The sequence below is a fragment of the Terrapene carolina genome, unplaced genomic scaffold (assembly GCF_002925995.2).
Source record: "Terrapene carolina triunguis isolate 2854851 unplaced genomic scaffold, T_m_triunguis-2.0 Scaffold233, whole genome shotgun sequence".
NCBI classification, from domain to species: Eukaryota; Metazoa; Chordata; order Testudines; family Emydidae; genus Terrapene; species Terrapene triunguis.
Genome location: NW_020664584.1, coordinates 14,074,984 through 14,088,143, shown reverse-complemented (window position 1 = coordinate 14,088,143; position 13,160 = coordinate 14,074,984). Strand labels below are relative to the sequence as shown.

Below are 13,160 nucleotides of genomic sequence, written 5' to 3'. Positions count from 1 at the left end.
GTCTAAAGGTGCATGTGTCTTATTAACTCTGTTTTCTTCGAGAGCTCCAGGAAGAAATCACAGTCAGTGTGGAAATCACACCGGCTGTTCAACAATATCTGTGATTTGGGGGGCATGTCATAACTAAAAGGGAAGGGTAACAACCCTCCTGTGTTCCATACTATAATCCCTCCTGGCCAGAGACACAAAAATCCTTTTACCTGTAAAGGGTTAAGAAGCTCAGATAACCTGGCTGACACCTAACCCAAAGGACCAATAAGGGGACAAGATACTTTCAAATCTTGGTTGGGGGGGAAGGCTTTTGTTTGTGCTCTTTGTTTTGGGGGTTGTTCGCTCTTGGGACTAAGAGCGACCAGACATCAATCCAGGCTCTCCAAATCTTTCTGAACAAGTCTCTCATATTTCAAACTTGTAAGTAACAGCCAGGCAAGGCGTGTTAGTTTTATCTTTGTTTTCTCAACTTGTAAATGTACCTTTTGCTAGGGTGTTTACCTCTGTTTGCTGTAACTTTGAACCTAATGCTAGAGGTGGTTCCTCTGGGCTCTTTAAGTTTGATTACCCTGTAAAGTTATTTTCCACCTTGATTTTACAGAGATGATTTTTACCTTTCTTTCTTTAATTAAAAGCCTTCTTTTTAAGAACCTGATTGATTCTTTCTTGTTTTAAGATCCAAGGAGATTGATCTGGACTCACCAGGAATTGGTCGGGGGAAAGGAAAGGGGGGGGGAATGATTAATTCCTCCTTGTTTTAATATCCAAGGGGTTTTGGATCAGTGTTCACCAGGGAATTGGTGGAGGAATCTCTCAAGGCTACCCAGGGAAGGGAGTTAGCATATTGGGATGGTGGCAGCAAAAGCAGATCTAGGCTGGTAGAGAAGCTTAGAGGTTTTCATGCAGGTCCCTACATCTGTACCCTAAAGTTCAGAGTGGGGAAGGAACCTTGACAGGTATGTTTCTTTTTTGCGGCTTCCTCTAAAATATCAAATCTTGGCCTGTTTGGCCCATGGATCTCCAATCTATAAGGATATTGTTCTGCTTTGACATACCAGATAGTGAAACATGTGACTATTTGAACAAACACATTTCTGTACTGTTGTACCTGAGCCCCATCACCATAGCATTTGAGTGCTTGTTGCCATCTGTCAAGTTACGACATGTGTTTCCAGATAGACTGATGTTTTGTTGAACCTGCAGCAGAGGCAGATTTACCATGAAACAAACATGACAGGGGGCCCCCCAAAATACAGGATAAATCTCATCTGACAACCTACCCCCAAGTCCCAGCTGGCGGCGCAGCAGGGCTCAGGCAGGCAGGCTGCCTGCGTGCCTGCCTGGTGGCCCCATGTTGCTCCCAGAAGCAGCTGGCTGCTGTCAAATCTCTGTCTGCCCCTGGTTCGGGGGAGGTGTCTCCATGCACTTCCTCCGCCCTAGGCAGCGCACGGAGACCCGCTGCCCCATCCTCCCAAGGGGCGCACAGAGACGTGCCAACAGCAGCACAGCAGGGTTAAGGTGGCTCCCTGCCCATGCTGCCTCCCTCCCTCCATGCTGCACCACTCCAGGAAGCAGCCGGCATATCCCTGCGGCACCTGAGGGGGGGTACGGTGTCTCTGCGCGTTGCCCCCGCCCCGAGCGCTGACTCCGCAGCTCCCGTTGGCTGGGAACTGTGGCCAATGGGAGTTGTGGTGGCAGCGTCTGCGGGCAGCATCACGCAGAGACCCCCCTGGCCCTCCTGCCTAGGAGAGTGTACCGGTCGCTTTGGGAGCCACGCCGCCCAAAAGTAAATGCCGCCCCCTGACTCCTCCAACACCCCGCACCCAAACTTCCTCCCAGAGCCCACACCCCTCACCCCCTCCCTCACCTCAACCCATTGCCCCAGCCCAGAGTCCACACCCAAACTTCCTACCAGAGCCCGCACCCCTCACCCCCTCCTGCATGCCAAGTCCCTGCCCCAATCAAGGTACCTCACTTTATTTTCATTTACTTCCTATTAATTTTAATATAGGAGGAGGAGGAAGAAAAAAAGAATGAAAAATGGGAGGGAGATAAGTGAGAATGTTCTCCTGCTTGGCTGGGTCCCGGGGGGCTGCCCCCAAAAATGAAGCTGTGCACAAGCCCAACTAACTCTAAATCTGCCACTGACCTGCAGTCTGCTCAGATATGTCACAGGGATCAATATCTGGCATTTCCCCTCCCCTAGCCTCCATTCTACACTCACCCATTGTTCCAGTAGCCAGCAGAGGGGGGGAAATGAAAACAATGCTGATGTTTTATTGAGTGAACATTGTTTTTCAATTATGTTGAAATTAATTTCTTTCTTGTAGAAACACCCCATGGTGAATCCAAGTTCTCTGCTTGGTACAGAATGCCTTCTCCTATCAGTGATGTCTTATGATCGGTATTTAGCGATATGCAATCCATGCACTATGCAGCCCGTATGACTGGCAGGGCCTGCCTCCAACTTGCAGGTGGCTGGTGGATAGGTGGCTTCCTATGTTGTGGCATAACAACGTTGTTGATATCACAGTTAATGTTCTGTGGCCCCAGTGGTATTAACCTTTTTTTTGGTGATCTCATCCCTCTTCTAAAACTCTCCTGCAATGACCCTCACCTGATGGAAACATTGGCTTTCACACTCAGCTTGACTTTTTTTGCTGGTCCCATTCCTGCTTACCTTGATTTTGTACATCTGCATCATCACCACCATCCTGAGAATCCCGTCCAGCACTGGGAGGCAAAAGGCCTTTTCCACCTGCTCCTTATTATGGAACTTTGCTGATCGTCTATATGTTCCCAACCACCGACATCCTGAGCAACTTTAAGAAAGTTCTCTGTGTCATCTACACAGTCCTGACTCCCCTGGTCAATCCCCTCGTCTACAGCCTAAGAAACAAAAAGGTCCAAGAGGCCCTGAGGAAAGCTTGCAGTGAATCATGTTTGGACCATGCTAACCGATCAATTTCCTTGGGTTAAAATTAGTGATGGAAGTAGAAATCATTTCTTGCCGGTACTGCACTCATGGACAGACACAAGGGGGGACAGGTTACCTTCACGTGACCCTCCATGTGACTCCTCCCCGCCCCCAGCCCGGCACCCCCACGCTCTCCTCATCCCCTCCCACACACCCCTTACCTGTCTAAAGGTGCAGTTACACCTGAACAGCTAAAAATTAACCTTGTCTTTTTAGGCTAAACAGAGTCATGTCACATGTGAAAGATGGTGTTTGGAGTCACATGGGCAAGTTACATGTCCCATCACCCCCACCCATATTCTAGTTAGAATGTTCACAAAAAGTCCATTAAGTGTAGACAGGCATTTTCCAGAGCCATTGTAAGATAAGTGCTTCTTAATGGGCCATTCAACATGACTTGTTCCTTTATGTGATTGCTAAATACCTTGTGGACGTTACCATAGGAGCAAACATGTAGTAAACACAGCTAATATTCATAACTTCAGATACCAAGATGATACATGCATAGAAATAGCACAATCATAAGTACCAGCTATTTCACGTACATGACTACTCCCAAAAGAGATTCTGAAAAATCACACCACGTACCGGAGGCCCTATGTGCCAGCACCATACTCTACTGGAGTTTTGGTATCTGTTATGTAACAACAGAGATGGAGACAGTGACATGACTCAGTTTAGCCTAAAAAGGCAAGGTTAATTTTTAGCTGTGCAGGTATGACTGCACCTTTAGTCAGTGAGGGCATACTGGCTGGCACACATTCAGATGAATGGGCTTCAGTGTTCCTTTGCAATTAACATTTTAATGTTCATAAATCTGGTATGTTCTGAGGTGGTTTAAAGCATAACACAGATTTTTAGGTTTTCAAATCTGTGACCCTCTGCCTCTTTGAGATTTTATTATTATTTATTTATTTATTTTGCTGGTCATAATGTGGGAGGGTATCCTCTACACCGTCTGCTCATGAGGTTATGAATGTGTCTTGTAGCACTCTTCTGAACACTACTTGAAAGGAATTTTTTTTTTTGTAAGTGTGGACTGATTCTTTTCTCTTAGAAGGCATGTAATTTTTTCTGGTACACACTGATGAACACAGAAAACAATTGGGGCTGTTAAACTTTCTTCAAATTTCATAGAAAATTAAGTTCAGCTATATTTTCCAATACACTGATGAAATGGGTGTTTGTATATACAAATATCAACATGCTTAACTGATCACTTTTCCCTCAAATATGTAGTATTTCATTCTGTTTATATGGAACATGGGAGTTGGGTGAGGAACCATTTCAGCATATGTATGATTTATTAAAAGACAAATCTTAAGTAGAACAGTATCCTAAACTGTATTATGGTATTGTACTCAAACATTGAATTTCAGCGGGAGATTCAACTTCTTTTATAGGAACAGAACAGACTCTGATCAGAAAAGTGGTTCATAGACATGCAAATAGTCCCATTGTCCTCAATGAGATTGATCAAATGATTAAGGGTTTACAGGATTAAGCTCCAAGTTTGTAAATTGTTCTGGATGAAACTGACAATGGCTGAGCTGTCAGATCAGAAGGAGCTTCATTCAAATAAAGCTAGAAAGATGTGTGATAAGTCTGAGCTCTGTTGCTAAGATGAGGAACATATTTTCAGCAAAGTTCTTGGCAGATTCTTGAGGCAGCTGGATTAAGGCCATCAGTGTCCAGCATTATAATCTTCACTTATAATTCTCTCACCCACAAAGCTGGAAAACGAGGAATTTGTTTTCTTTGTTGTGCTGCTCCAGTTCCAATTAACAAAATGCATGTTAGACTAGTTTGGCTGCAAAGATGAATTCTATGTACACTGGGGACAACATCTGATTTCTGTCAGGTTGCAGAACTGGGCTGATATCAGAATCCAAACATTCTCTGGTCAGTGCAAGCAGAGCCACTCCTGTAATGATTGGGACTTGATGAGATGCAGTATGAATGTCATGGATAATTCAGACAAATGGGAAGAAACAGAATCAAAAACACTGTTTAAACACCTTCCGTTCCCCCCACTCCCACCCCTCTCCTCTTGCGGACTCCTGACCAACTTAGCAGCACAATACATATGCAAACAAACTTAAACAATGCCTTTGTTTAAGTTTGTTAGCATATGTATTGTACTGTTAAAGCCATATAAAGAATGAATTCCCCCTTGCTGTGTTCTGCCCCTTTAAGGAGAAGAGTGCAGCCCCCTCGTCTGGAGGGACGGCTAGCCCCAAGTCTTTCTGGTACCCCATACCAACTAAATATCTCTTGCCGGTAATGTGTACTGGAGGGTACCACCCTACTTGCACCACTTCTTAAAATAGATATAACATGGGCTGGGGTAGGGCCTGAAGCAAAGCCTGCTGTAGTACCCAGTCGTGTTTTCCTGAGCTTCATTGGGCTTCATGTCCTGCTCTTACACAGTGTCTCTCAACCTTTCCAGACTACTGTACCCCTTTCAGGAGTCTGATTTCTCTTCTATACTCCCCAAGTTTCACCTCACTTAAAACTATTTACTTACAAAATCAGACATAAAAATACAAAAATTTCACAGCGCACTACTACTGAAAAATTGCTGACTTTATCATTTTTACCATATAATTATGAAATAAATTACCTGGAATATAAATATTGTACTTACATTTCAGTGTATAGTCTACAGAGCAGTATACACAAGTCATTGTCTGTATGAAATTTTAGTTTGTACAGACTTTGCTAGTGCTTTTTCTGTAGTCTGTTGTAAAACTAGGCAAATCTCTAGATGAGCTGATGTACCCTTGGAAGACTTCTGTGTATCCCCAGCCTACATGTACCCCTGGTTCAGAATCATTGCTCTTACAGACTCATAGCCCTTTGAAAAAATTGGAGATGAGGAGACCTTTTAAAATCTGGGACCCCAGTCTTTTTAGGGCCTATATCAGATCCAACAGCAGGTACCACTGGGCTGGTGGAAGACTTGAACTCGTGGCTACTTAAGCCTCAGAGAATGGCATTCGATTGTGCTCAGTGAAAGGGTGAAGGTGAAATGGACTCAGATGGAATGCTGAGCATTCATTCATTGTAGGATGAACAACTTCTAGACACACACACGCATGCGCACGTGCACACACACTTACATGATACCTACATGGGTAGCAGAGTGTGGGGGTGGCAAAGGGGCGGCTATACTGTATAATGGGCACTAGGGATAGCAGAGCACGAAGGGTGGGAAGGTTCAGCTATACTGTATAATGGGCACTTGGGGGTAGCAGAAGGTGAGGGACAGAGAAGGGGCAGCTGTACAGTATAATAATAGGCACTACATGCAGTAAAAGGCGAGGGGTCAGGAAGGGCCATCTACACTGTATAATGGGCACTAATGGTCAACCAGGGTTTCAGACCAGTGTTTTGTGTCCATTCTTATGATCTCTCGATCACACCTGATCATGGGGAATGACATATGGAGAGAAGTAATCATTAAAACAGTGATTTTAGTTAAAATACTGTTTAAGTGATTAAGAGTTGATAAACATTTGAAGTTAAAACTTAGAATTCAAATGTAAGCCAAGCTTCGTGATGATTCAGGTCTGTCCCTTTTTTATATATTCTGGCCCTATATTCAGCCAGTATCCTTCAAAGAGCTAAGCAATAAGATTTCATCCACAGCTGCTATATTTTTGTCAGATTACTTAAAAAAGAAAGAGGAAACCTCTTTTTTTTTTAATGTCATTATGTGAGCCGCAAATATTCAGAATTGGGCATATGAAGAACAAAGCTTTGGTGACACAAAATTATCCAAGAAGAGAAAGGGAGGAAAGGCCAAACTCTTACAGCAATTCAGTGGCAGTTGGGTGCTTGTTGTGTACATTACCCATTTTTGAAAATCCCAACCTACATGTGTAAAGCACCTTGTTCTACCTGCATTTTATCTTCCCCTTGCCTGTTGCCTTCCCCTGAGCAGAAGTGTCTCGGGAGACTGCCTCTTCCCGCAGAAGGATATATAATGAACCAAAAAAGACATTCCCCATTTGACAGAGGGTATGAGGCACAGGGTTATGTTACTAGACATGGAACGGAGCCTCGGTAGCTTTTCTAGGTTGTTGTTCCAGTAACTGGTCACATGGAAGTAGGTGAATGCAGTGGGGAGAGAAAATGGACTGAATAACCTGGATCCTGGTCCTTGAAATGCTGCATGAGGAGGTGACAGCAGACATCCCAGCTGCTAACAGACCCGCCTTTGAGGTAAATCAACATTTTCCTCCCTGTTCCTTGAATCTTGAGGGGTTTGAAGCAATATAGATTTGCGAGGTTACTAACCCCACTGAATCCAAGGGGAAGTGGGCACTGATCTCTCTTAAACTCCCAACCCAAAGCAAAATGATTGAATTTGGAAAAGGAAAGACCTGTAAGGTCACGTCTATCCTAGGTCCTTACCTGACCCCCATCATCCTGGTTTCTGGGCACCTCACTGCCTTGAATGTATCTATCCTTCCACCACCCCTGTGTGATGCTATGACCACTGCTTTACAGATGGGACCTGGCACACAGAGGGTCAGATTTATAAAGGTCTTTTGGCACCTCAAGATGCAGAACCCCCAGTGGGACTGGAAATCGATGGGCATTAGGAATGACCCCTACGCAGGCACCTGGGTTGTAAGGTACCTACCGGCATTTGGAAATCTGCTCTGAAAGTCACACAAAGGGTTGGTGATGAAGCAGGGAAATGAAGGAACATCTGCGGACTCCAAGGCCAGCGCTTCAAACACTGGAGCAGCCTTCATTCCTCTCTAACCTCTCCTCTGTGCTACACACAAGAGTTTACTTTTCTTGGTAGCACTGGCCTGGCCAGGGCGCTGAGAGGTCAGTGAGGTGAGGTGGGTAACGCAGAGCTGAGAGCTGCTGCTGCACTCGGTGCTCCGGGAGGAGACATTGGCTACAAGCAGGCTTGGCAGAATGAGATTTTATTTTTGCGATTTGAACCACTAATATTGATTTTTATTAAGGGTTTTCCCCCAGTTATTAGCTAATTTAATGTTGACTGTTGTGGTAAAATTCAATGGGGGTGCGGTTGGGGTAGGACTGACAATCGGGCTGCAGGGGAAACTCCCAGCAGTGACAGCGGAGATACTGGTGGCTCCTTGCCCTACCGAGGGGTCCAAGACACCAGGGTGCAAGGGGCAGGGGAGGAAGCTGCTCTGACCCTGCTGTTGAATAGCTCCATCCATGGGCAGAAGCCATTCAGCAGTGGTGGGCCTCCCCCACAGCAAGGCACTCCTCCTCCTCCTCTGCCTCCTCCCACACCTGGCTGGGGCTCACGGCTCTGGCAGCCTTCCCTGCACCTGGCACCTGCAGGGATGGGTATCACTGGCCCCGCGGCCATGCGGGGAATACTCTGCAGCTCTGCTGTCCCAGCCCCGCTCACTCACTCCCAGGACAGCTGGGTGCAGAAGGCTCCATGCACGGCCACTGGGCCAGTGACACCATCCCTGCAGGCACAAGGTGTGGGGAAGGCTGCACTAACGCCGACTGTTGCTGATATAGTTCATTGTTAGTTTCAAGGTGTCAGCTGATATCGACGTTTACCAACGTCTATCAATGGAAATCGAATCCTGCCGAGCTGAGCTATAAGTTTCAAAGAAGGCTAAAGGCATTAGCTGTCCAAATGCCATTGGAATCAAAGGGCTCCATCCTTGAAGTCAGTGGAAATTTTATCTTGACTTCAGTGGGAGAAGGCTCGGAAAGAACAGAATTATTCCTGGGGTTTAAAAATAACCTTGTGCATAACTCTGTGCAGGATCAGGGCCTTAACCAGCAGTTAATAAGGATTAGTAAATCGGTCTAATAAAGGAAATGACCTCACCCCCCCCTTATCTCTATAAGGATCGGCAACAACAAGAGAGACAGTCAAGGCAGACTAGACAGCCACAAACAGAGAAAGAATTAATTTTTTTTTAACCAAAGATAAAGAAGAAAATGTAGAGCTGATAAAAACTTCTGATTGGCATTTTTGATGGAAAATGTGTCTATCAAGATCAAAATGTTCCCTGGAATCATATCAATTTCTAGAATATGTTGTTCAGGAAGTTACTGTATAGAGCTTTATGAAATAATATAAAATCAAATAAAATAATATAAACATAATTTAATAGAAATAAATTTAAATATCTATAAAATACAATGTAATATAAAATTAAAAATAACCTAGAAATACAATTAAAAATAGATACATAAATTTTTAAAAATTGAAATTTCGAATGAACACCAATATTTGAAATCACAGAATTGAAGATTAAATGGAAGTTTGGGTTCCACATCCCTCTCACAATATGAAAATAGCACATTTCTTACAAATTTCAAAGTTCATACAAAATCTTTTCTTGCAAGAGAGAATCAATTTCTAGCTAACATGGTGGTTTCCAGCTGCGGTTGTTTTGTTTGTTTGTTTGTTTTTAATGAAGATCGCGTCTCTATCTGTAGAGTGTCCAACTGCAGGACAATGAAATCTTGGCCTAGAGAAGGAGAGGCATTTGTCTGATGATAAAAACTTTCAAATGGCTCTGATAGAGTTAGATGGCCCATTTCCATTGCAATTCATTTGGAATTGGCTTCCCACACACTGCAAATCCCACCCTTAGTTGCTTGGTTTGTTTCTTTGTTGCGGCTTCCTCTAAAATATCAAATCTTGGCCTCTTTGGCGTATGGATTTCCAATCTAGAAAGGACACTGTTCTGCTTTGTCACACCAGGTAGTGAAACATGCAACTATTTGAACAAACACGTTTCTGTACTGTTGTACCTAAGCCCCATCACAATAGTATGTGAGTGTTTGCTGCCATCTGTCAAGTTACGAGATGTGTTTCCAGATAGATTAATCTTTTGTTGAACCTGCGGTCTCCTCAGATATGTCCCAGGGATCACGAGCTGGCATTTCCCTTCCACTGGCCTCCATTCTTTACTCACCCATTGTTCCTCTACCCAGAAGAGGGAGAAAATGAAAACAGTGCTGACACTTTATTGAGTGAACGTTGCTTTTCACTTATGTTGAAGTTAATTTCTTTCTCATAGACAAAACCCATGGCGAATCCAGAACAGGGAAATCAAACGTCTAACACAGAATTCGTCCTCCTGGGATTCGGGAATCTCCCTGAACTGCAGCTTCTTCTCTTCCTGCTGTTCTTAGTGATCTACATTGCGACCGTGGCTGGGAACATCCTCATCATGGTGCTGATTGTGGATGATCAGCACCTTCACACCCCCATGTACTTATTCCTGGGGAACTTGTCCTGCTTGGAGACCTGCTACACCTGCACCATCCTGCCCAGGATGCTGGCCAGTCTCCTGACTGGGGACAGGACTATTTCATTCAATGGGTGTGTCACACAATATTATTTCTTTGGTTCTCTGCTTGGTACAGAATGCCTTCTCCTCTCGGTGATGTCTTACGATCGGTATTTAGCGATATGCAATCCACTGCACTATGCAGCCCGTATGAGTAGCAGGGCCTGCATCCAACTTGCAGGCGGCTGTTGGATAGGTGGCTTCCTATGTTGTGGCATAACAACATTATCAATATCTCACTTATCGTTCTGTGGCCCTAATGGTATTGACCATTTCTTTTGTGATCTCATCCCCCTTGTAAAACTCTCCTGCAATGACCCTCACCTGATGGAAACACTGGCTTTCACACTCAGCTTGATTTTCTTACTGGTTCCATTCCTGCTTACCTTGATGTCCTACATCTGCATCATCAACACCATTCTGAGAATCCCGTCCACCACTGGAAGGCAAAAGGCCTTTTCCACCTGCTCCTCCCATCTCATTGTTGTGAGCATTTATTATGGAACTCTGCTCATTGTCTATATGTTCCCAACCACCAACATCCTGAGTGACTTCAAGAAAGTTCTGTCTGTCGTCTACACAGTCCTGACTCCCCTGGTCAATCCCCTCATCTACAGCCTGAGAAACAAAGTGGTCCAGGAGGCCCTGAGGAAAGCTTGCAAGAAATTCATGTTTGGACCATGCTAACCAGTCAGTTTCCTTGGGTTAAAATCAGTGATGCAAGTAGAAATCATTGCTTGCTGGTACTGCACTCATGGGAGGGACACAAGCGGGGGGGGGGGGGGGGGAAATGTGACCTCCCCAAGTGACCCTCCATGTGTCTTCTCCCTGCCCCACCCCCAGCCCGGTGCCCCCACGCTCTCCCCATCTCCTCCGCCACCCTCTTACCTGTCTAAAATTTTACAACTTCATCTGCTAAACAATTGCAGTTCTAAAATGATGCTTTGGGCCCCTGGTGCCACCTGTACTTCCAGGTGTCATTGAGGATCCAGCAGCACCCAAATTAAAACTTCTTAAATGAAAGAAGAATAGGAAGGACAATCACCCCACTTTCCATTAACACACTATCAGTGCCTTCCTTATGTCCAAACTAAGCTTCTGCCAGTTGCCTTTATCTATGTATTGCTCTCCGCCAGGCACTAGGAAAGCAAAGATGCTGCGCCATCTGGGTTTGATGGAAAAGAGGCTTAGAACTGTGTGTGCTATGTACATCTTGATAGAGCTATAGCCCAAATTGTTTTTTATTTTCCTCAGCATGACATACAGGAGGGCAATCAAAATCAGCCTGGCAGAACGTGCATGAGAACTGTCTCTGGACAGATAAGCAATTCATCAAATCACATACTCTGATCTCTTGGGGCCAAATCCTGTTCCCATTGAAATCAAAAGGAGTTTTGCTATTGAGTTCATTGGGAACAGGCTTTGACATTTGGAGAGGAAAGAACAAAACCACTCAAGCAAGGGCTATGTTGCTTATACCACAGGTATCAAAGGTTGCTGATTCACATGAGAAAGTCAGCAGACATCTGATCTTTGTCCATTGCAAGGGAGAAATCAGCAATCAATGAGGCTAGAACAGTCTCTGTAGCATATCCAACTCATAAGTCCATCTGCAAAGGATCAAGGAAATATGAATGTAAGCAGGGGAATGGTCCCGCTATTGTGGGGGACTTTCCTGGCTTCTGCACTACCCCGGTGAAATGGGCTAGCGGAAGGATCTGAGTCCTCACTCCCACTTCCTTTACCCAGAGGCCTCCCTGCCCTTGAGGATTCCCCTTCCACTCTCCTGTCTGGCAGAGTCCTCGTAACCCCAACAAGATTTGGCCCAGGATTCCTGGGGGGCTTGACCCCCACCTAGGACAGGGGCTAGGGTGTCCCCACTCCGGGGTGCTCTCTCTGCACTGGACACTTCCCTGACCCACTGATCACTACATACAATTTAAAGCAAATACAAGTTATTTAATCAACAATTAATTTAAAAAAGAATAAGGAAAAATGGGAAAGGTTAAATGAAAACACATCACCCGCTCTGAGGCAGGGAACATCACAAACAGTGTCTCTGGAATGTCAGGGCAGTTTACAGTCTGTTCCTTGTAGTCCCAGACCTCCTTCTCAGGCCCTGGCTGTGCTGCAGGGATGCTGAGGATTGGACACTTGCTCCGGTGGTGACCACACACCTCTGGGCTCTGGGTGATGGGACCCTTCTTCCCAGCATCAGCCCCCCGTTGCGTGGGGGTGTGTTTCTGCACTGGGCCCTTTGCCCAGGGTCCCTCCCTTGGCTGGCCCCAGTTGCTCACTGCACCCAGCTCCAGACTGCTCCAGCTCCACCCCAGCTCCACTGTTCTAGCTCTGGCTCCACTCTGCCTCAGCACTGATGCTGCTGCTCTGCCTCCAGCCCCTGGGCTGCTTCTCTGGCCCCTTTGGCTCTGTGGCTGCAGCTCTGCTCCCGGCACAGGATCTGCTCTCCCTGGGCTGCGTCTCTGGCTCTGTGGCTGCAGCCCTCCCCCCAGGACAGGTCTGCTCTGTGGGCTGCTTCTGTGACTCTGCTCCCAGCTCTGACCTGCTTCCTGGGCTGCTTTTCTGGCCCCTCTGGCTGGCATGGCTCTGTTCCCTAGTTCAGCTTGGGCCCCTGCTCTCTCTTTAACTGGGCCCCACTCTGTCTGCCCCAGGCAATTCCAGCTCACATGAAGGATGGGACCCACCTTGGCCTCCTGACTCCCTGATTAGCCTGCCTGCCCTGTCAATCAGGCTGACCTGGAGCATTGGCCTCTCCCCATTCTTTTAGTACTGGGAGCTATCCAACCAAAACACCCCCACTGAATGTTAGTAAAGGGACAACAGTCCCCATACATGAAGGCTCCAGATTTCCT

The 13,160-nt window shown here is 45.9% G+C and overlaps 1 protein-coding gene across 1 annotated transcript; it reads left to right on the top strand.

Moving 5' to 3' along the window:
• Positions 1-10,026: 10,026 nt before the first annotated feature.
• LOC112117414 (olfactory receptor 1020-like) lies at positions 10,027-10,977 on the top strand. The gene has a single exon (XM_024215358.2). The coding sequence runs from the start codon at positions 10,027-10,029 to the stop codon at positions 10,975-10,977; it is 951 nt and encodes a 316-aa protein (XP_024071126.2).
• Positions 10,978-13,160: the final 2,183 nt, after the last annotated feature.

Coding starts and splice junctions, on each gene's coding strand:
- LOC112117414 (XM_024215358.2), top strand. CDS start 10,027: ATGGCGAATCCAGAACAGGGAAATCAAACGTCTAACACAGAATTCGTC.